This window comes from Pan troglodytes, chromosome 19, assembly GCF_028858775.2.
Source record: "Pan troglodytes isolate AG18354 chromosome 19, NHGRI_mPanTro3-v2.0_pri, whole genome shotgun sequence".
NCBI classification, from domain to species: Eukaryota; Metazoa; Chordata; class Mammalia; order Primates; family Hominidae; genus Pan; species Pan troglodytes.
Window position 1 is genome coordinate 71,325,148 of NC_072417.2, and position 23,730 is coordinate 71,348,877.

The window sequence follows — 23,730 nt, forward strand, 5'->3', positions numbered from 1 at the left end:
GACATGGTAGGGGCCCCAACATTAAGAACACCCTAGCCATACCAGCAACCTGAGCAGACAAACAGCCAACAGAACATCAGTCAAAATAAAAGGGGTTTATGTAACAAAAAACAAACAAACAAACAAACAAAAAAACACAGTAAAAGATACCACCCAGCTAGCAGAAAGGACTCAGCACTGCCTTCAGCCTTCACTTACTCAGAAATAACTCATATCTCAACCTCAGCAAGCCCCAAGCAGTAGAATGAGGCTTCCCTGGAAAGAGGCTGAGACTCACAGGCTGGGGATTTAAGACCCTCTCACCGTCCACCTTCCTTCTTTCTTTGGTCTTGGAAGACGAAAGGCTCCATTTTTAAAGGGTGGAGAACAGCAGATCCCTGCATCCCCCTGCTACTGTGAGACAAGCCAGAAAAGTGAGTCAAGGCCAGACTCACTATGGGGTCACCCCAAACAGCTTCAGATCAAAAAGCCTGCCTTGCTGTGATGCCCATTGACAGTGGCTGCAAATATAAAGGGGGGGCCACAGGGTCTCTGGCTTTATTTCCACAGGGTAGGGAGAAGAGCCTGCAGAAGGCTAGGCAGAGGGGCCAGCCGGGAATTTCCCAGCTCTTCTGGTTCTCAGCAGACCAACGTGGTCTCTAATCAGAAAGACGAAGAGGCAGGAGAGCACTGGCCTCAGATATTCCCCATCTTGTCCTCTTGCACTGTAGGCCAGGGCTGCTGTGAGCTAGGAGACCAGGGTTCCAGAGTGGCTCACTAGGTCCTGCGGGAGGCTTTCCCGGGCCTCCTGCATGCGGCGCCGGGCTCGACGGAAGGCCTCTGTAAGGAAAGGAGATATGCTATTTGGCTGCCATATGGTATTTCTCTCTGCACTGCAGAGAGAAACAGGCCCATGCTGACCTGGGGTGGCCAGATAGGGGAGGGGACATACCTAGCACATTGTGAATGGAACTCTGCTGGCTGAACCCTTCCAGACGGTCCAACACACTCCGCATCCTTTTCCGAAGGGAGCTCGATTCCATGAAGGCCCTGCAGGGAGGCCAGCCACATGGTTACGGCTGTTCTCCACCCCTCAGGGCTAAGGTGCCCTGAGGCAGAGGGCCAGGTCACTCACCTGGACTGCTGCAGACAGTGCAAGCGGAAGGTGACAGTGCCTGTGGTCTCTGTGCGGAGTCCAAAGCGGCTCAGGCGTTCCCCCTGTGGCATGCCATTGGGACAGCCTCAGGTTTCTGCTGTCTCTAGACACCCCCGCACCATGCTGGCCTCGCCCCCATTCTTATTCCCATTCTTGGGAAGCGCAGTTCTGTTGGGGAAACCTTATTCCATCACCCAGACTCTATTACCTCAAGGCTAATACTGGGCTATTGGGCTCCCCCAACTAAACCAGGGAACATTCCAACCTCATTTGAGAAGCGGCGGTCTTATATGCTTACTGTGAATCCTCCCCACATCTGATTACTGAGGCCTTCAGTGACGGGGGAAAGAGCCAGTTATTCTGATGGGAACCAGGGGAAATCTCTAATTATACTATTTTCCAGAGACCTCCTACAATAGCAGTGTAGATATTGGAACCTGATTCAAAATGTGGTCATGACTTCCAGCTTAAGCCACAGGAAGGAAGGGGTTAATACTGAAGCAATGCACAACTAAGGGGTCTTGACCCAGATCCCACCTCCTACAGAACAGAAGGACAGGACCATAAGTTCTCAGCGTGAAGTCACTCCAAAGACAAAAGTCACCTTGAAGGATCCTGGTATCCGCACGTAGGAGAGGTCCTCCAGTTCCAGAGAACCGCCAATGAAAAACCTTCTCAGCTCAGCCACCGTGCCAAGCTCCACAGGTCTCCACGTGGAGACTGTCAGGGTGTGTGAGCCTGCGCAAGGGAAGAGAAGACTGGGGCCAGGTCCAGAAAGGGCATGTGGCCCCTCACTGACTCCCCAGCAATGACACAGGCCTAGACTCAGCTAAAACACCTGGTCTGGTGATGACCTGGCCTCTGGTGAAGGTTATCATGGTTACCCATAGCACCTGTATGGAAATCAATCAGGGAGAAATTCAAATTTCCGCTCTGCCAGTTATTACCTGCATACCCAGGACAGGTTTCTTAACCTCTCTGAAGCTCATTCTCCTCATCTAGTAAAATGGAAATAATACCACCTGCACCTCACAGAGTGGCTGGGAGAATTAAGTGAGAAGTATGGCACAATGCCTGGCACACAGTAAAAGACAGATGCTTTTATTCCAAACCGAATGCTGATTCATTCAATACACATATGCTATGAGCCAATTTTGCCATACAGCCTCTCACCCTGAGTCCAATCAGAGGAGCATGAAGCACATGGAGAGACTGTCAGGAAGTCAGTGCCAAGGCCACGTCATTGTCGCTAATGGAGGGGGGCAGAAAGTCCTCAGAGGAACAGGAACTCTTTCAAGCCAAACATTTCCAATTCCCAATTATCTCCACCCCTCACCAGAAGCATTCGAGTGTTAGTCTTGTTCTTAGGGCCTAGGGCATGTGGGCCACAGAAGGGCGGAGACGAGCGGTTACCTGGAGTGGCAGGCAGCACCACAGCCCCATAGCCTTCCACACGGTACCTCTGCCAGAAGTCCAGTGAGAGGACCTCACAGTAGAGCACAGGCCACTCCGGGAGTGCATCTGGGAGCAAAGAGAGAAGCGGCCAGGTCACAGGCGGCCTTCACCAAGAGACAGCACTGCTTGAGGGGAACCAAGGCCCAGGATCAACTGCTGAGCTACTCACCAGAAGATTCATCCTCATGGAGGAAGAAGGCTTCAAACGTGAATGGGTAGGAGAAGTGAGCCACCTTGTCCTATAAAAAGGAGTGTCATAGGGTGGGCAAGGCCTCCCTTGGAATCTGTTCTCCTTGTGGCCAATGACAAGGTTATCTTCACAAGGGAAAAAGAAAAATTATCACCCAGGTGGGAAATAGGAGTCTGAGATGCAAAAGGACACCCAAATACAAGCTGCTGCCATGCTCAAAAAGACAGAGAGGATCTCTGGACCAGGTGGCCCTGTAGAACCCACACACAAGTCACCCAACTCTGGAATCCTCCCCAGGGCGCACAGCACTTGGCCTGATAAAACCTCAAATGCCATCCCAGGAGCAGATCTCATTCCCTTCCAGATACCCGCTCTCATTCTCCATACCATTCCCAGGGACTTGGTGGTGCAGGTCTGTGTTACTCCTGAGAGCTGCTGGAATGCTGGGCTTGACCAGTCTGAAAGCCAAAGACCAAATATAGTAAGCTCACCTGGGAGGAAAGCAAGTCGTTCAGAAAAAGACAGTTTCTTTTTTCTTTTCTTTTTTTTTTTTTTTTGTATTTATTGATCATTCTTGGGTGTTTCTCGGAGAGGGGGATGTGGCAGGGTCATAGGATAATAGTGGAGAGAAGGTCAGCAGATAAACACGTGAACAAAGGTCTCTGGTTCTCCTAGGCAGAGGTCCCTGCGGCCTTCCGCAGTGTTTGTGTCCCTGGGTACTTGAGATTAGGGAGTGGTGATGACTCTTAAGGAGCATGCTGCCTTCAAGCACCTGTTTAACAAAGCACATCTTGCACCGCCCTTAATCCATTTAACCTTGAGTTGACACAGCACATGTTTCAGAGAGCACGGGGTTGGGGGTAAGGTTATAGATTAACAGCATCCCAAGGCAGAAGAATTTTTCTTAGTACAGAACAAAATGGAGTCTCCTATGTCTACTTCTTTCTACACAGACACAGTAACAATCTGATCTCTCTTTCTTTTCCCCACATTTCCCCCTTTTCTTTTCGACAAAACCGCCATCGTCATCATGGCCCATTCTCGATGGTCGCTGTCTCTTCGGAGCTGTTGGGTACACCTCCCAGATCGGGCGGCCGGGCAGAGGCGCTCCTCACTTCCCAGACGGGGCGGACAGTTTCTTTATTCATTTATTCACACAATCAATCATTCATTTACCATTTACTGAGTGCCTGCTATGTGCTAGTATATCTTAGGGGTATCTTGGTAACTAGATAGAAAAGATCCCCATCTCTCATGGAGCTGACATTCTGGGGGAAGCAGGGAGACAGATAAAAACCAAACCAACAAGAGACTATTGGGTAGTGATGAGTGCTATACTAAAAACAAAACGGGGAAGGGACTGAGTGATTGGGAGGCTCATTTAGACTGGGTGGTAAGAGAAGGCCTCTCAGAGGTGACACAGGCTGAGACCTAAACTCAAAAGAACCAGCCATGCTAAGATATGGCACAAAGGGTTTCAGACAAAGGAAACGGCCCTTAAAAGGCTACAAGGTGGGAATGAACCTGGCTGGGAAGAATGACTGGAAGGTTGTATGGAAGAGATAGGCAGGGGCCAGCTCATTCAGGGTATCAAGTTTACATTTTACTCTAAGTGGGAGGGGAAGCTGTTGGGGTTTTCAGCTCAAAAGGGACATAACTTGTTTACATTTTTTAAAGCTCAACTTGGCTTTGGTGTCTGTGGCAAATCAACTGCAAATGGGAGCAAGGCAGGAAGCAGGGGGATAAGTCAGAAGTTGAATGCACTGGCCTAGACAAGAGATGGTGGTGGCTTGGTGTAGGGTGCTGGAGAGAACAAATAGGTTCACAACAGCTTTTGAAGACAGAACGGACAGGAACTGTTGACAGATTGGCTGGCTATAGGGAGCTAGGGAAAGTGAGGGATCAAGGATGTTCCCTAGGTTTTTGGCATCAACAACTCAGTAGATGACACTGCCATTCTGTTAGGATGGGGAAGACCAGAGAGGAGAGGTTTGAGGGAAGAGGAGGAATCAAGAGTTCTTTTTGGTCATGTTAGACAGAAATGACAAAAGAGGTAACTGGATATGAGTCTGGAGTCCAGGGAAAAGTTTAAGGCTAGAGGCAGAAACCTGGGAGTCTGAGACGTATCGATGGTATTTAAGCCATAGGATGGATGACGTCGCCCAGGAAGACTGCAGACAGAGAGTAACAGAAGGCCTTGGCTTAGCTGTGGGTACTCTCACGGTTTAAGATCAACAGAAGGGAAGGCATCACCCAAGAAGGATGAGGGGCCACCAGTGAGATAGGAGAGAGAAGTGTGGAGCCAGAAGCCAGAGAAGTGTGTCATGCAGCACAGTGGGCTCTGGAAAATGCTTCAGGAAGGTCAAGCGAGGTGAAAGCAGGGAAGTCTCCACTGGGTTTGGTAAAGTGGATGTGATCTATGACCTTGAAAAGAACAGTAACAGTTTCAGCAGAGGAGTGGGAAAGGAAGCCTGACCAAATGCCTCTAGATCTGTCTGAATGGGTATAAAAGGAGAGACTTAAGAATATTACTTACGAGCAGTTGGCAATTCTACAAAGAAGTGGACGTAGAGATTGTCATACTCATAGCCTTGGGCTGAAACTACGAGAGAAAACAGGAAGCTATTTTAGCTTTTTCTCCTACCACCCTTAGCACCCAACCCAATCCTGAGGGGCCTACACACCCTGAAAGCAAGTCTTTTGAGGGCCAGGAACCCTCTGCGTTTCCAGGAAAGACTCACCACTGAGTTTCCCAAGTACAGCAGACAAGGCCTCTACCACAGTGGAGGAGACTATTCACAGCTCCATCTAGGCACGTGCCTAAGCATCAAGAGATCTATGCTAGCAAGACACTTACCGACCTCTCCATTTACAAAGAGCCGGAGGGCACCTGGGACAGTCTAAGGTGAAGAGAAGTAGGAAAGGATCAGCAGGACTGGAGGGAATTGGCACTTCTCCTCCAGCCCCATCTACAAATCTGCAGACGACCTGCCACTAGGGGTCAGGCCCTGGGTGTCACTACTGCACTTTCTCCCCACCCTGACACTTCTCCACAGATCTGTTTCCTTCATTCCTAAGATTCACAATGTAGGGGGAAAGTACATAATTTAAATGGCAGTGAGGACAATGCACTATGGGAAATTATTCAAGCAACAGCAACTGTCCTGTGGTGTGCAATGGGAAGCCAGAACGCCCTCTTCCCTTTAGATGGCTGAGGTCAAGAAACCAGGGAGTTTTCTTAATTATTTGTGCATGTCTTATCTAACTTTTAAATACTGAATATCTGTTGCTTATGCAATATGGAAATAGTGAAGGTTAATTTTTCAGAGAAAGAGAGGGAGACCAGGAAGTAATTCTATCCTTGTTTCCAGGTCTAGAGATGGAACTCTTAGAATGAGAAAAGACAAAGAAGAGCACAACAGAATAGCTGAACTAAACCACTTTCTTTTTTTTTCAGACAGGGTCTTGATCTGTTGTCCAGGCTGGAATGCAGTGGTGTGATCATAGCTCAATGCAAACTCAAACTTCTAGGCTCAAGCAATCCTGCTGCCTCAGCATCATGAGTAGCTGGGACTACAGGTATGTATCACCATGCCTTGCTAAATTTTTTTTTTTTTTTTGTAGGGATGTGGTCTCACTATGTTGCCCAGGCTGGTCTCAAACTCCTGGCTTCAAGTGATCCTCCCACCTCGGCCTCACAAAGTGCTGGGATTATAGTCATGCGCCACCGCATCAGGCCTATATTTTTTAAGAGCCAAAATATGTGACAAACAGAAATGGCACCCCTGCCTCTCTATGGGGTATTTTGAAAAAATATCCACATGAAAGGTGAAGAAGACATTTTTCATCCTTATATTTATTTTTTAAATTAATTATAAAGTAATACCTAAATACATTACAACTGATAAAAATTCAAAGCTACCTAAGTTTAGGGAATAAAAAGCAAAAATCCCTGATATATCCCTCTCACCACCCACTACCCATCTACCACATCTAATCCCACCCTCCCCAGAGAAAGCCACCCACAGCGTGTGCATAGCCTTTCAGACCTTTTTCTCGGCATTAACGGTTCTCTATCAACATGCAATGTTGCAAAACACATAACAAGGACTATATGTGCTATTCTTTGACTTCCTTTTCACACTGTAGAGTATACCTTTGGGCCTTTAAGAGAGGTAGTGTAACTCATCCACAGTCAGAATGCTCCGGCTAAACACAGCTCACAGTGCTGCAGGAAGCCAAGCTACTCACCATCTCAAAGTCGGTGCCTACAAGGCTGCTGAGATACTCCTTGTGCCGGCCATAAAGCTGAGGAAACAAACCAAACCAAAACTCAAGATGCAACCCAAGCTAGACCAAAGTTCAGTTCTGAATGGGAAGAAGAAAAGCAATAGTGGGAAGGGTCAGCAAGAGCTGGAGGCGTAAGCACCTGACTCACCGCCATTTTACCGTGAAGCAGAGGCCCTGGAGTCAGCTGGTCTGGGGCGGAATCCTGACTCTCGCCCTTACAAGCTATGCCACCTTGGGCAGACTACTTAGCTCCTCAATCTCGGTTTCCCCACTTATAAGGTGGTAATAAGTGTTCACCTCAAAGGGTTGTTGTAAAGACTAAAGGAAATAAGGTATGTAAAGTACCTAGCACAGAACATGGTAAATGCTCAAATAAATGGTTATTGTTATTATTATAATATGATCAAAAACTTCTGTCTGATATGTCAGCAATGCTGCCTAAGTCAGAAGGGGCCATGAAGGGCAAGGCTTTTCCCGAGCAACTGCTGACATCAAGTTCAGAAATGGTCTCAGCTCCAGGCACTGAGGCTCATCCCTTCGATACTTGGAATGAACTCGCGCTTACATCCTTGAACACTCGCCGTTCCCGCTCCTCCTCCTCCGGCTGTGCGTGGGGGGAAACATTGTCGATCGTATATTTCCACAGCTCCTGCTTCTCTCCCTCCGTCTCAATCCTGTAAGGTCAAAACCACAGAAAGGAGCAACTCTAATAATGAGAGATGGGCCCTGGGATAGCTCCCAGCCCAGGGATGAGCGATCAGGGACCATACACCTCACTGAAGTATATGATGATAAAAGTGGCTGTATTGACGACCAGGAGAGAGAAACAAAAGGGTAAAGCAGAGAGGGCACCAGACTAGACTCAGAAAGTATAGGTTCTGGGCCCATTTCTGGCTTGAAGTTACAGTCAAACTGTAAGGCACAACATTCCTGCCACCCAGTTCTCTCACCTGAAAAATGGACAGGTTGGGCCAGATAATTTCTAATTTACATTTCTGTCATTTCCAAGATACAGAGATGAGGAACAGTCAGCCCACAGGAAAAGCCTGGCTGAGTTCACCCCACTCTGTTCTGGTCAGGTCCTACATTCAGCAGCACAGAGAATCACTGTCATTTAACTGTACCACTGAAGTGATCCCTTTCAAATTGGTGCAGTTGCACATTTTCTGAGAAAGGAGTCCCTGGTTTTCTAAGGCCCTATGACTTGGAACAGAATACGAACCATTGCCTGGGAATGTAAAAGTTAGAACAGATGAAGGACTTTCTGACAGTCTAGTTGACTAGGGACAAAAAGTGCAACCAAGGGAAGGAATGCCAGTCTCCACTACCCCTTTCTTCCTCTCCTCACCTGTAGGGTCCTTTGAGGCCCGTGAAGTCAGGCTTTACTGTGATCACACCATTGCTATCCACCTTCAGAGTACACAGGACATGTTCATACTTCTTATAGCCAAGCCTAGAAATCAGGAAAACACCAAGGTTGAGGTCAATGGTCCTCCAGGGAAACAAGAAGAGATACTGAGCCCACTGCAGGGGAGAGAACAGAGGCTATAGGGAGAGCTGTCATGGTAAAACTTTCTTCCAAGTACAACTAAGAAAAAAAAGGAAGAAAAAGTCCCTTCCTCTCCTATAACCCAGGATGATAACAGGAAGGGGATAGCTGGTGAGAGGAGAAGAAGATGAGGATCTGAGCTGGCAGTGAGAAGCTTCACTCATAACTAAGAAGAGAAGGAAGAAAAAGTCCCTCCCTCCCCTATAACCTAGGATGATAATAACAGGAAGGGGAGAGCTGGTGAGAGGAGAAAAGGATGAGGCTCTAAGCTGGCAGTGAGAAGCGCCACTCACTTTTTATAGGGCCCCAGGTCTGCCATGATGTGCATTGTCTGAAGAGGGGTGTTAATGACGTGGTTGTTCCTGACGAACTCTTCTGAGGGCTCCCAGGTGACGATGCGTGACTTGAGGATGCTGCCCTCCCTGGGAGACATCACAGAAAGGTCACTTCCCCGGCACACCCCAATGGAGCACCCCAGTGGAGAGCCACTTCAGAATGGGAAGTTTGAGCTAGTGGACATACTGTTTTGTTTTGTTTTTTAAGAGCCAAAATATTTGACAAACAGAAATGACATCCCTTCCCTCTCTCTGAGGCACTTTGGAAAAATGTCCACATGAAGAGTGAGGAAGATATTTTATATTTTTATATTTATTTTTTAAATTAATTACAAAGTAATACTTGAATACTATATATAACCACTGATAAAAATGCAAAACTACCCAACTTTAGGAAATAAAAAGTAAAAGCTTGACCCCCATCCCATGCCCGCACTCACATCCCTCGCCTGTCCTGCCGGCGACGCCTGACATTTGCCATTCGCTCGACCAAGAATGAAGGCACCTCGCTGGCTGCAGTGGTCATTCTCTGACAGTGCTGGGAAAAGCAAGCAGCCCTGTGTACGCCATCTGGTCAGGGCCACATGGAGCCAAGGACCTGAAGGGAAGTCTTCCTCCTGAAACCTCATCCAGGACCTGAACCCCGCAGGTTCCGCCACCTCACAATTATACATGCTAACGGAGGGAGCAGTGGCCAAACAACCCAAAGAAGATTTCTACCACATCATGGTTTGCCTTCGGATTTTAAAAAGGAGTTATTTATGTTAATATTAAAATCAGTCTGCATTCTCTGAGCACAAACCAACAAAAAGTTGGGTTAGTGTGCTTGGTAGATGTTGAAGTTAACAAGGTGGTTAGAAAATGCCAAATGGGATACAAGCATTTTGTGGGAAATCCTCACATGGTAACTGAGCACTAACTGCATTTTCATTTGCTTTTCCAAAACAGACAACCCAAATTTTATTTAATTTATATTATTTTTTTAAGAGACAGGGTCTCACCCAGGCTGCAGTGCAGTGGTGCTATCATAGCTCACTGCAACCTTGAACTCCTTGGCTCAAGTGATCCTCCTGCCTCAGTTTCCCAAGTAGCCGGGACTACAGGTACATGCCACCATGCCCAGCTAATGTTATCAATCCACAGCTCTAATAATGAAAGCATGTCAATCTTTCAAAAACATTTATTGAATACCTGTTCCTTGCAGAGACCTACAGAGTCATAGACAAAAATAAAAAAAATAGGCTCTACCCTCGAGGAGCTTAAAATCTTACTGAGAAGACAAAAGCAACTGAAATGCAGTGACTGAAGAAAATGTAAAACAAGGTCACAAGGGTATTTTTGTCATAGGCAAATTGAGGACATAAGCCATTTTCCATAGCTATACTGAATTCCTCTTCAAACCCATATACTCAGAGTTTGGGCTGAATCCCCTGATGAATTTTATCTAGATTGTTCCAGACTCCACCACCTGTCTTTTTTCATGATGCATGGAGGAAGTCAAGCCCAGTGGTTACTTCTCCCAGTATGCACTCTGCAAGCATATAATCAGAGATACTGGCAGCTCCCCCAGGCCCTCTAGCAGGCAGAGAAGGGAGCAGCAGCCTCACCACCTGTAGACTGTGCCCATTCTATTCCAGGCTGGCTGCCAGCAGCAGCAGCTCACAGCAGTTCCTAGACAGGCTACTTGTCTCCCCTTACTAGGCTCTGACATAACACACAGAACTCAGTGAGGCAAAAAAGCTAGAGGAAGCAAAGATGGAAGCTATGAGACCCTAGAAAGAACAATACCTCCTCCAAATTGGTGTATCTATCAGAGTCAGTGTAGGTAAAGATTCGTCGGTTTTTCTTGCCACCCGAATTCTCCAGCTTCAGGATCTCCTGACGGTACTGATAATCCAAAGGACTCTGACAGGCTGTTTCATTTTGGTACAGATCTACTTCAAACTGAGGTTACCATAAGGAAACAGAGATGTGTACATCATTATAATACATCAAACTTTTGCTTCTGTAACTGTTTAATCAAATCAGTTCTACAGAACTGATGCTATCTGACATGTTTTCATAACCAACACTAAACTAATGAATGGCAGGGGAACCAAGAACATTAGAGCTAAAAGGAACCAGACTGATAGTCTAATCCAAGTCTGCTATTACAGATGGCATATAGCCCAGAGATGAAAAGTGCCTCACCCAGAATCATAAAACTGAGTAGTGGCAATCCCTATGTTACAATGCCCTTTAAACACAACAGGGGAAAGTATAAACTGTTACAACCTGTCTGGAAATCACTTTGGCAATATGTATCACCAGCCATGTGGAGGTAGACCAGATGGAATAGACAGAGAAGACAAGAGACACTGGCTCACCTGGCTAAAGAGCTTCTCCTGCCACCCAATCACAATCTCCTCCTCTTCGTCTTCCTCTGGGCGGTGTCCACCTCCAAAGACAACAGAGTGAATCAAATGCTTGAGCCAAACCAGCACCACTTCTTTTTCTGTGGTTGATTATAACCAAAGTCCCTATTCTTATATTTGCCACAAAAACTAGCTGGAATTCAGCAATTTAGTAAGCACTCAACCTAGAGAAATGCTAGAGAGGCTGTATATGAGAGTTAGTATGAGCTGAAACCAAGATTAGAACCCAGGAAGTCTTAGTCATGACTCTAATTTGAATAAAAGAAAATACCCCCCAGAAATTTTTTTTTGTGGGGGATGGAGTCTCACTCTGTCACCCAAGCTGGAGTGCAGTGGCACTGTTTCAGCTCACTGCAACCTCCTCTTCCTGGGTTCAAGCAATTCTCCTGCCTCAGCCTCCCAAGTAGCTGGGATTACAGGCACACACCACCAACCCAGCTAATTTTTGTATTATCAGTAGAGATGGAGTTTTGCCATGTTAGCCAGGCTGATCTTGAATTCCTGACCTCAGGTGATCCACCTGCCTTGGTCTCCCAAAATGCTGGGATTACAGGCGTAGGCCACGGCGCTCAGCCTGCTCCAGGAAATATCTAATCTAACTGGATATAAGAAACTGAAATTTAGATATAAGCTGAATAGCCAGCCCTTCCTCAGTCCCAACTGTCTGCATTTGCTAGAAAATAACCCTGGCATTTTTATCTTTACTATTTCTAAAGCCATATATGTAGAATCACAAACACTGAAATTTAGGAGACCAAGTGTAAGGAGAGGACAGTGAAGGCAAATAAATGATTTTTTAACAGAGCCAAATCTGGCTGAATGCAGCGACTCATGCCGGTAATCCCAACGTTTTGGGAGGCTAAGGTGGGAGGATCACTTGGGCCCAGGAATTTGAAACCAGCCTGGACAACATAGCAAGACCTTTTCTCTACTAAAACTTTAAAAAAAAATAAACTGAGTGTGAGCCTGTAGTCCCAGCTAGTTGGGAGGCTGAGGCAGGAGGATGGCTTGAGCCTGGGAGACCAAGGTTTACAGTAAGCTATGATCATACCACTGCACTCCAGCCTGAGCAAAAGAATGAGATTCTGTCTCAAAACAAAACAAAAACAAAAACAAAGAAAACAAATCTAATCTAATACACTCTTGGCTGGCTGAGTATGCCTTTTTCAGAGACACGTTTCACAACCTGTGAGCCCACACTCTTGCCCAGGAACAGCTCTGAACAGAAAGAGAAACAATAAAAGCAAACAGACTAGTGACCTGACAACAACCACTCTGTCCTCTCCTCCTCATTCTTTTGGTTTCCCAGATAAGGAAAACCACAAGAACACAGTTGATCTATATATGCACATCATATGCATATTTTGCAAGCAGTCTCCAGTTTAAAAATTGTTTTTAAAAGTGTTTATATGTGTATTTAGAGTTTGGGGCACGTTTTCTCTTTTAAAAATGCCACAAATAGGCCGGGCGCGGTGGCTCACGCCTGTAATCCCAGCACTTTGGGAGGCCAAGGCGGGCGGATCACGAGGTCAGGAGATCGAGACAATCCTGGCTAACACGGTGAAACCCCGCCTCTACTGAAAATACAAAAAATTAGCCGGGCGTGGTGGCAGGCACCTGTAGTCCCAGCTACTCGGGAGGCTGAGGCAGGAGAATCGCGTGAACCCGGGAGGCGGAGCTTGCAGTGAGCTGAGATAGCGACACTGTACTTCAGCCTGGGGGAAAGAGGAAGACTCTGTCTCAAAAAAAAAAAAAAAAAAAGCCACAAATAGAATGTAGGTTGCCGGGCAACTCTATAACATATCAGAAGTATAGTATTTGTTATCTCACTACATTTGGCCACAATTCTGATTAGTATCATAATTAGTATTAGATGGCACATCACCACCGTAACACCCACTGGCAGTTGGCTGAGGCCTAAAAGTGGCCAAGTCTATGAGGTCCTTCCCGAGCTCGGCAGCAGGCTGATAATGAAGAAAGTTGCTTGATGTGATTCTTTGCAGGTGGACTCTGTCAAGAAAAGCCCAAAATATTCGTTACCAGACACGCAACCGGGAGATGAACACAAAGCAAGGATGGGGGAAACAAAACAGAGGAGGTAGGGTTGCCAAGGTGTGCTGGGTGCAGACAACGGAGAGGAGGTGGGTGGGTGCGCGGTCCTATGGGGAAGAATGAGGGTGAGAGGGTGTACTGGGGGCACAGGGCTTTGAGAAACTGGGAGCAACAAAGACGTGAATGGACTTGGGTAGGTCTGTAAGGGGTTCTTAGAGGCTGTGAGTGGATGGGGGTACGGATAGTGAAAGAAGTGGGGAGCCCAGAGAAGAAGTGGTCGGGATTGTAAGCAGAAAGTGGGGACCTCAGAACACCGAGTTCAGGTTGGAATGATCTAAGGACACAAAAGCATAGGGCCTTGGGGCTGGGGCGGTGCGACTACCGGAGGCGCAAGTTGCGCACGGGGTCCCGGGAGCGATACACTGCCTCCCCGGTGTCAGTGCTCCAGACGGTCTCCGCCATGACAGCTGCGACGCGCCGCGACTGCGCCGGAAAGCGCGCCGCTCTGTTTTCCTGACAACGGAGACGCTGGATCGGGAGGCGACGTAGGTGCTGCGCGCGCAACCCGCCGTTCCCGTCACGGCGCCACGGTCGCAGTTGGCCACACAGTGCAAGTGCAGCCCAAGCCGAACGCCCAAGAGGGCTCCGGGGTCCTACCGATCACCGCTTACCATGTATGCGAAAAAAGCTCACCGAAAGCCGGACCTCGTGCGCTGTGCGAATGAGGAAACTGGCACAGCCATCAGCCCACTTCATATAGACAGATAGATGCAGAAATGATGACAGGGACCAGGTGGCCTGAGTCTTCGCCCTCTACCTTTTCCACCATGCCACACTGCCTTCCACCCAACGCGTGAAAACTTTGGCCTGAAAATCGGGTGATGTGACTGTAAGAAATGCACCCATTATTCCCAAAGGAGTCAGGGAAGGTGATGGCCCTTAGCCAGACAAGAAAATATATTCTTGGAAGACAAAAAAAGTGTCAGAAGATTTATTAGTCTTTGTGTTGATATTCACTGAGCAAAGAAAGAAAAAACAAGGAAGTCAACAGTAAGGAAGGAAACCATGTTATTATTGAACTGGTTCTTACCTTGTGTATGTTAGTTTTGGATCATTAAGCCACTTTGTTACTGCACTGGCTTCCTGAAAAGCCAAAAAAGTGACATTCACAAGTCATGCTTCATTGTACTAGCAAAGGAAGGACATGCTGTAACCTCACGTCTGGCGTCCCGGCGCTTTGGGAATGTCAACATTTATCAGCATTGTTCACATCTAGTCCTCCTCCAACAAAGTAAGCAATTGTCCCCTGAACTCGGGAATCTCATGCCAGTTTGATGATTGGGCACTGGAATCTCTGGGTGCCATAGCCACTAGTTGTGTAACACCGACTCACCATAAATAGCACCATTTATTTCGGATCTAGTGCAGCTTGAGCACTTTTGTTTGCATTGTCCCAAATCCTTGTAGAAGCCTCTCAAAAAGGTACTTTTATTCACTTTAAAAGTGAAGTTCGTGAAGGCCAGGGTTTAAAGGACTTGCTAAGCTTGCAAGTGGTAAAAGTACTGGGATTCCAGCCCAAGTTCTTCTGTCTTTTGAAGCCTAACCACCTTCCAGTTTGCCTCACAACCTCTCACCTACCAATTTATTCCATAAACGCACACATTTCCAACCTGGGAAATAATAATTTTAACAGATAAAACAAAAGGCACCTTTCTAGCTCCTAAGAAATTGTCTCTCTAATGTTTCCTTTTAAAATTGTGAGTAGGCAATCTGTGCCACATGCACAACAGCTGATAAAGTGGAGCCTGATTCTAGTTTAATTTTATAACCAAATCTAACTTATAACAAAGTTAATCTGACATAATTATATGCAAAATAGTTTCTATACCACATGTTATGGAAATATAAGCTATTTGTGTAAGCAACCATAATTAGTATTATTTTTATATAGGTAAACTAAGTTTTCATGTTTTGTTTACTGATTTCTATGAATCAGGATCCTTTTATGTTTAAATATTCAGCTTATTGGTCTTAAGTACATTTACCTTGTTTTGCAACCATCATCACCATCCATCGCCACTACTTTCTTATTTTTGAAAATTGAAACTCTGTTCCCATTAAATAGTAACTCCTCATTCCCCTCTTCCAGCCCCTGGCAACTACCATTCTACATTTTCTCTCTATGAAATTTGACTGTTTTAGATACCTAATCCATATTGTAGCATGTGTCAGAATGTCTTTTTTTTTTTTTTTTTTTTACTTTAAGTTCCGGAATACATGTACAGAACATGCAGGTTTGTTACATAAGTATACATGTGCCATGGTGGTTTGCTGCACCTATCAACCCATCACCTAGATTTTAAGCCCTGAATGCATTAGTTATTTGTCCTAATGCTCTCCCTCCCCCTGCCCCAGACTTTGCGACAGGCCCCAGTGTGTGGTGTTCCCCTCCCTGCGTCCATGTGTTCTCATTGTTCAACTCCCACTCATGAATGACAACATGCAGTGTTTGGTTTTCTGTTCCTGTGTTAGTTTGCTGAGGATGATGGCTTCCAGCTTCATCCATGTCCCTCCAAAGGACATGATCTCATTCCTTTTTATGGCTGCATAGTATTACATGGTGTATATGTACCACATTTTCTTTATCCAGTCTATCACTGATGGGCGTTTGGGTTGGTACCATATCTTTGACATTGTAACTAGTGCTCCAGTAAACATACGTGTGCATGTGTCTTTATAGTAGACTGGCTTATATTTCTTTGGGTATATACCCAGTAATGAGATTGCTGGGTCAAATGGTATTTCTGGTTCTAGATCCTTGAGGAATCCGCACACTGTCTTCCACAATGGTTGAACTAATTTATATTCCCACCAACAGTGTAAAAGTGTTCCTATTTCTCCACAGCCTCGCCAGCATCTATTGCTTCCTGACATTTTAGTAATTGCCATTCTGACTGGTGTGAGATGGTATCTCATTGTGGTCTTGATTTGCATGAACCAGGATTCTTAAAACTGAGATCCATGAGTGGGATTCAAGAAGTCTATGAATCCTTTCCCTAGAATTCTGAATGGGGGATTTTTCTAGAAAGAGTTCATAGCTTTTATCAGATTCTCAAAGGAGTTTGTACCATGATATCAAGAATGGCTTGGGCCAGACACAGTGGAGTTTAGACCCAGGAGTTTAGACCCACCGGGGCAACATATTTTTTATTTATAAAAAATTTAAAAATTAGCCAGGTTTGGTGGTGCATGCCTGTGGTCCCAGCTACTTGGGAGGCTGAGGTGGGAGGATCACGTGGGCCGAGGAGGTTGAGGCTGCAGTGAACATAATTTAAAAGGAAGAAGTAAAATTGTGTATATCTACATACAATATGAACCTAAACAATCCTAAAGAATCTACAAAAATGCCAGCAGAACTAATAGGGTTATAGAATACAAGGTCAATATACAAAAATCAATGGTATTTCTACATACTAGGAACAAACCATTTGAACTTGAATTTTAAAAATCACAGCCATTTAAAATAACATCCAAAAGCACAAAACATAAAATTAACAAAATATGTGCAAGCCTTGTACACTTAAAATGTCAAAACATTGGTAAGATGAAGACCTGGATAAAGTAGAGTACTATAACATGTCCATGGATTGGAAAAATCTATATCATTAAGGTAATTATCCTCAAGATGATCTAAATCTCAGTAAAAATCCCACCAGGTTTCTTTGTAGAATTGACAAGCTGACTCTTAGCATCTATATGGAAATGCAAAGGAATTACATGGTTAAAAGAATTTTGAAAAAGATCATGCCTGTAATCCCAGCACTTTGGGAGGCTGAGGCGGGTGGATCAAGAGATTAGGAGATTGAAACCATCCTTGCCAACATGGTGAAACCCTGTCTCTACTAAAAATACAAAAATTAACTGGGCGTGGCGGCATGCACCTGTAGTCCCAGCTACTCCAGAGGCTGAGGCAGGAGACCCGCTTGAACCCAGGAGGTGGAGGTTGCAGTGAGCCGAGATCACACCACTGCACACCAGCCTGGCGACACAGCAAGACTGTGTCTCAAAGCAAAAAACAAAAAAAAGAGTCCAAAATAGATCTGTACGTAGATGGCCTATCAATTTTTGACAAAGGTCCCAAGGTAATTCAATGGAGAAAGGACAGCATTTTCAACAAATAATGCTGGAATAATAAATCCATAAGCAAAACAAATACAAAGATGAACAAAATTCAACTCCTTACCCTACACAATTTAATGAAGCAAAATGGATCATAGACCTAAAAAGTAATAGTTACAACAATAAAACTTCTAGACAGAAACATAGGGACAGATCATTGACATTCTGAGTTGGGTAAATATTTTCTTAGGACTCAAAATGTACAAACTATAGAAGAAAAAATCAATTGTCATCAAAATGCTCAACATCTTTTCTTCGAATGACACTGTCAAGAAAATAAAAAGACAAGACACACTGAAAAATATTTGCAAAACACCTATCTGATAAAGGACTTATATCTAGAATATATAGTCTTACACCTCAGTAATAATAATACAAACAATCTTATTTTTTAAATGGTCAAAAGATTTGAACAACTTACCAGAGAATATACGTGAATGACATTAACCCACGAAAAGATACTTGATATCATTAATCATCAGAACATTACATATTAAAAACACAAAGATACCACAGCACACCTATTACAATGGCTAAGATTTAAAAGTTAGACCATATTAAATGCTAGTGAGGATGTGGAGCAACTGGAACTCTCATAATTACTTATCAGAATGCAAAATAGTACAGCCACTTTGGGAAACTGGAAATTTCTTATAAAGTGAAACATTTACATACCATATGATCCAGCAATCTCACTCCTAAGTATTTACTCAAGAAAAATGACAATATGTGTCCACAAAAAGGCCTGTATGTAAATGTGTATAACAACTTATAATAGTAAAAATGGGAAACAGTCCAAATGTCCATCAATGTGTAAATGTTTAAATAAATTGTGTAATTTGTATAATATTTATACAATGAAATACTACTCCATAATAAAAACAAAGTGACTACTGATACATAAAACCACATGGATGAATCTCAAAATCATTATGCTCAGTGAAAGAAACCAGACATAAAAGACTATATACTGTACAATATATTCAATATGGCATTCTTTAAAAAGGAAAAATTATAGCGATGGAAAATAGATCAGTGGTTGCCAAGGATTGGGTGTGGGGATAGGGATTGAGTATAAAGGGCAGTGTGAGGGAATTTTAGGGGTGATGAGACCGTTCTAAATCTGTGGTGATGCTAAACAACTTGTTGCATTTGTTAAAAACCTACAGAAGTGTATCAGTGAGTGAATTTTACTGTATGTAAATTTTAAGCTATTTACCAGGTTGTGAGGGGTACTTAAAATGGAATGCAGACTATGACAAATGACTCTGTTATAGATGACTCATCTAACCACACTGAAGGGGGTGAGGAAGCAAAGAGCCAACCTAAGTAACTTTGGAAAACTGTTTTGGCTGAAAGCTGAAGGATGAAGACAGAAAGATCTGTCCACAAACACTGTACTCTAGTTGGTAAATTTGTTCCTCAGAGGAGTTGAGTTAGCAATTCTAAAGCTACTTTATGTACGTACTATCACTAAACAAATAAGTAAATATGTGGTAGATGATGAGTACCACTTCTGTGTCTGAGAAGGAAGTTGTAAATAAGGAAAGGGGTGAAGGCAAGAATGGACCCTGTGATGCTGGATCAGAGTTGGAGGTAGCAGTAAAAATTCATGGGTGTTTAAAAATATATGTATAAATACCACTTGGTTGAGTCTTTTTTTTAAGAAATAAATAATAATAATAATAATAATAAATAGGCCAGGCATGGTGGCTCATGCCTGTAATCCCAGCACTTTGGGAGGCCGAGGCAGGTGGATCACCTGAAGTCAGGAGTTCAAGACCAGCCTGGCCAACATGGCGAAACCCCATCTCTACTAAAAATACAAAAATTAGCCAGGTGTGGGGTACATGCCTGTAATCCCAGCTACTCGGGAGGCTGAGGCACAAGAATCACTTGAACCCAGGAGGTGGAGGTTGCAGTGACCTGAGATCACGCCACTGCACTCCAACCTGGGCAAAAGAGCGAGACTCCATCACAAAAAAAAAAAAAAAAAGAAAATTTAAAAATATATGTAAAAGAGTCAGAAATGTATGTGTGTGTTTATATATATATATATGCATGAGTTAGTATCCACACATGTAACTTCTAGCTCTGTCTACTGAGAGAGCCCAGAAGCAGTCACTCCTCAACAGAAATGAGCATACCTAGTATCCAGACCTTGGTTTCTAAAGACCATTCTCCACTACAAAGGAATCAGGGCTCCTTGGAGAATTCATTGATTCCCAGAGAAGCAGCAAAATGAAACTTCTTAGACACTTCTTAGCTAGGTAACTCCTATCAGCCAAGAACAATCCTGATATGGGTATAGGTATGTGCTGTTAACAGTCAACATACTTAGCAGCTGGCAAAGAAGATCTTGGTAGGACACCAACAGCATCTGCTACAAGTACATTTTGGGGAGGTGACCCCAGGGAACATTGGATGGGAGTGGGGCTAAACTCAGGCCAACTTACTCAGGACACCACAATCATGAGTAACCCTGCCTCTTCCCAGGCCCCTTCCAGGCAGTGTGCCAACAGGTAGAACAGGTGAGACTACATGAGTATTACCATGTTGATGTTACCAGAGTCAGTAGGAGAATAAAATAGTTCAGCGTTACCCAGGAGCTGAACATCTGAAGCAGGTCGCTTGTATATCCTAGCCAGATCTTAAATGTCTTTTCCAAAGAAGCATACTAAGCTTCTGACAACTAATTGCTCTATCTTGAGCAGCCCTGTTTTCCCTACAGTGTCCAACGGGTTAGCTCAGGTCTCCAGTGATGTGTCAAGACTTGGGGCAATAGGAGTGTTCTAAACAGTAGGACACTGATAATATTGGCTCCTATGGCTCCTCCTCCTCAAGAAGAGGATTCAATTTTTTAGAAATACAGGGACTTTACAATCCACCTTCCATGCTCCTCCCATTCTTGGTATTCTCCTGGAAATCACAAAGAAATTAATCTCTTCAGCAAATTCTAATAAGCCAGTCTTCTCCTTTTCTTTTTCCAGAACTTTCCACCAACTATGAGATTCTTTCAAGTTTGATCTCATTATAGCCCACTGACTTTTTCCAAATCATCAGTGAGCTTTTGAAAGTATACATTCATATTTACCCAATAATTTTAAGTCAAGATTTTGGCTCTTGTCTCAAAAGAATCATTTGGCTTCAGCTATTAGAACTGAAATTAGGTGGTTCCTTGAAATTGCTTTGAGTGAGAATTCTCAGCAATCCTGTCAGAGACTACAAGATATGGTAGTTAAGAGTTCGTGCCATAATTCATTAATTAATTCACTTAATTTATTCAAAAAAATTTGTGTTTTGATGGTCTTGGAGTATGTAGTATACTAAACAGTCTCTGACCTCATGAAATTTACATTATGGTTGGGGTAGGTAGACAGTAAACAAACAAAAAAGCAAAACATAGTACAATATATGGTGGTCAGTTCCACAAAGAAAAATAAATCAAGAAAGAATAATGCTATGGTCTGAATGTCTCTTCCAAAACTCATGTTGAAACTTAATCCTCAATGTGGATTAATGAATTAATGAGCTGATGGATTAATGCATTATCATGGGAGGGGAACTGGTGAGAGACCTGAGCTGGTACATGCACACTCAGCCCCTCGCCATGCGATACCCTGCACCACTCTAAGGAGAGTCCTCTCCAGGAAGAAGGCCCTCACCAGAGTGACCCCTCAACCTTAGGCTTCTCAGCCTCTAGAACTGTGAGAAAGAAACTCTTTTTCATTATAAGGATACCCAGTTTCATGCATTCTGTTATAAGCAACAGAAAACAAAGGTAATAAGAATTACAGGAGGAAGGCCAGACACAGTAGCTCACGCCTGTGATCCCAGCACTTTGGGAGGCCCAGGCAAGAGGACTGCTTGAGGCCAAGACCAGCCTAGGCAACATGGCAAGACCTTGTCTCTACACAAACTAAATTAAAAAAATTTAGCCAGGCATGGTGGTGCATGCCTATAGTTGTAGCTACTCAGGAGGCTGAGGTGGGAGTATTGCTTAAGCCCAGGAGTTTAAGGCTGCAGTGAGCTGTGGTCGTGCCACTGCACTCCAGCATGCGTAACAGAGTGAGATCCTGTCTCAAAAAAGCAAAAAAAGAATTGTATAAAAAGAAGAGTTTGATATTTTTTAAAAGGGAAATCTGGAAACACTAACTAAGACTGTGATATTTAAGCAAGTACTCAAAGATGGTGAGGAAATGAGCCATGTGGATATCTGGAGAATGAGCACTTCAGGCAGATGAAACAACAAATGCAAAGCTGGGTGCTGGGACATGAGTATATTTTGTCTCAACTGTCTTACAACTGATGCAAGATTTTTCTCAGCGCCTTCACTGGACTTACAGCAGGGGTACCCCCTCTACTCAGCCCACCACGCTCAACCCCTTGCAGGAGGGAGCACATGAGCGAGTGAATGTGGGGTCCAGCCAGCCACTCCTAGTGCCAACACAAGAGCAACCTCCATGCAGGGCCTGCAGAGGCACCCAGCTAAGGGTGCCCGAAATCCCAAAGGCCCAGAGGGGTTGTTACAGTGCTCCTTTAGTTCCACTGTCCACGGATAGCAGTGTGTTAACAGTTCAGTTGGCCCCTTACCTCATCACGTGGGGAAGCTGCCCTCCACCAGCGAGGGCAAAGGGCCAGTGTGACAACCTTTCTGGGTAAAGTGTCCCAAGCTCTTGTCCAGGGTCCAAGAAAAATGAAGTCACATGGACAGCTGAAGGATAGCAAAGGTGGAGAATTTTAGTGAATGATAAAAATGGCTCAGTGGATAGGGGAACAGGAGAGGCAATGAGAAGGGCAGGTCATCTTCCCCAAAGTCAGGTTGTCTCTTCACAAAGTCAGGAGTCTCCTCTTCTACTGACTGAGCCTGGGGTCTTTATAGGCACAAGATGGGGAGTGCGTGCTGATTGGTCTGTGAGTATGCAAAAAAAGTTAAAGTGAAAACACAACTCAAAGGTGGGCATGACTGTGTAGAAAACCAATTAGGAAAAGCTAGATATATGTGAAATAGGTGAAGGATGGGGATCAATCAGAGGAAAGCACATCAAACAGGAGGACAAGTTCTCAATCCAGTCCAAGGATTTAACTTGTAGCTTGGCTTTCAGGATTTAAATTGTCTTCGACTTGGAGGTGGGTACCCAACCCTGTCTGTCTAGGCATTTGGCTGCCTCCTGTCACTATCATTATATGTGAATAATTAGAATAATTTATATTGTTAAATTAAACCTGTCTCCAAGCTCCCCCTCAGCAGAGCTGATGCGATGTTCAATGTTGTTATTGTGGCCCCTTCTACTTCCTGGACTCAGTGCAGAGTTCCTACGCCCCAGAAAGGGGCCTCCAATCCATGCTGGTCAGTGCTGGGGTGGTCATGCCCCAAGCTCCCAGCTGAGCAGGCTGCTCTCTGCTTACCATGTCCATCTTCCTCCTTGTGACTAACTTGGCCTCCAAAGACCACAGCCTATAGAGTCCAGTCCCAGATATCCATGTGCCACCCTGTCAGAGGTCCATGCAGGAATTCTGCCCCATGCAGGAATGCTGCAAGAGAGCTGAAATTCCCTGTTTCTTGGTCCTGCATCTCCAAGGTAACTACCAATCCCTCCAACCCTATAGGCTTCAGCAACCTACCAGTTTCCTCTCCATTCTCCCTCCTCCCTCCCCGGCCCCCCACCGTACCTCAATTGAGCTCCCTAGCCCTGTGAGCTATGTTTGTTTGTCACTTGTGTTTTTGTTTGTTGTTATTTGTTTGGTTAGTTTGGTCTATTGTTTATTTGCTTGTTTATTTTGTTTTTTCAAAACAAAGGCTTGTTAATCTTCCCAAAGACGAAGAAAATTCTGTCCTCCAGGACACAAAGCTTTAATTGCTCTCTTGAGAGAGGGTGAAGGGAAAGGTATTTTTAGTCTTTGAACGGAAGAAGATTAAGATTTCAATCGCATTAACATCTCTGGAATCCTTTCCCAGCTCTCCACCTCCAGGACCACCAGGCACTACCTCTTTCCAGGATACCATTAGTTCCTACCTTCGTCATTGCAACAGGGTGCCTCCTGACCTTCCTCTCTGCAGTCCTACCCTCCACCTCTTCCCCACCCTAAAGCCAAGTGATCTTTCTACAGCAATAATCTAATGACCCTTA

At 44.7% G+C, this 23,730-nt stretch overlaps 2 protein-coding genes across 6 annotated transcripts in view; one reads left to right on the plus strand and one right to left on the minus strand.

Moving 5' to 3' along the window:
• Positions 1–80: 80 nt before the first annotated feature.
• MKS1 (MKS transition zone complex subunit 1) lies at positions 81–13,996 on the minus strand. Of its 5 annotated transcripts, XM_001172592.6 has the most exons (18): positions 13,803–13,928; positions 13,269–13,378; positions 11,321–11,391; positions 10,743–10,898; positions 9,395–9,492; positions 8,913–9,041; positions 8,419–8,523; positions 7,636–7,744; positions 7,032–7,088; positions 5,638–5,680; positions 5,317–5,382; positions 3,168–3,238; positions 2,760–2,829; positions 2,549–2,656; positions 1,740–1,873; positions 1,115–1,197; positions 932–1,029; positions 81–819 (listed from the first exon to the last, which is right to left on the minus strand). In XM_001172592.6, exons 1-18 carry the CDS (start codon positions 13,880–13,882, stop codon positions 728–730), a joined length of 1,680 nt encoding a protein of 559 aa, XP_001172592.1. In that variant the 5' UTR covers positions 13,883–13,928; the 3' UTR covers positions 81–727. The 5 variants fall into 5 exon arrangements, with proteins under 5 accessions (XP_001172592.1, XP_016788118.1, XP_063655966.1 ...); XM_016932629.3 differs by lacking the exon at positions 1,115–1,197 and having other exon boundaries at positions 13,803–13,996; XM_063799896.1 differs by lacking the exon at positions 13,803–13,928 and having other exon boundaries at positions 9,395–9,552.
• The window catches only part of LPO (lactoperoxidase), a 50,986-nt gene continuing 40,495 nt past the window's right edge, over positions 13,240–23,730 (plus strand). Inside the window, exon 1 of the mRNA XM_016932633.3 lies at positions 13,240–13,466. Within this exon, the coding sequence (XP_016788122.3) occupies positions 13,427–13,466 (40 nt within the window). The 5' untranslated portion in view covers positions 13,240–13,426. The remainder of the gene's footprint in view (positions 13,467–23,730) is intronic.

Bases quoted from the DNA above. Each gene is read 5' to 3' on its own strand.
- MKS1 (XM_016932629.3), bottom strand. From the start codon at position 13,882: ATGGCGGAGACCGTCTGGAGCACTGACACCGGGGAGGCAGTGTATCGC. The intron at 9,042-9,394 runs GTGAGTGCGGGC...GATGTCTCCCAG, and splicing joins CGGCAGGACAGGCGAGGGAT to GGAGGGCAGCATCCTCAAGT. The intron at 2,830-3,167 runs GTATGGAGAATG...TCCTTTTTATAG, and splicing joins CCACCAAGTCCCTGGGAATG to GACAAGGTGGCTCACTTCTC.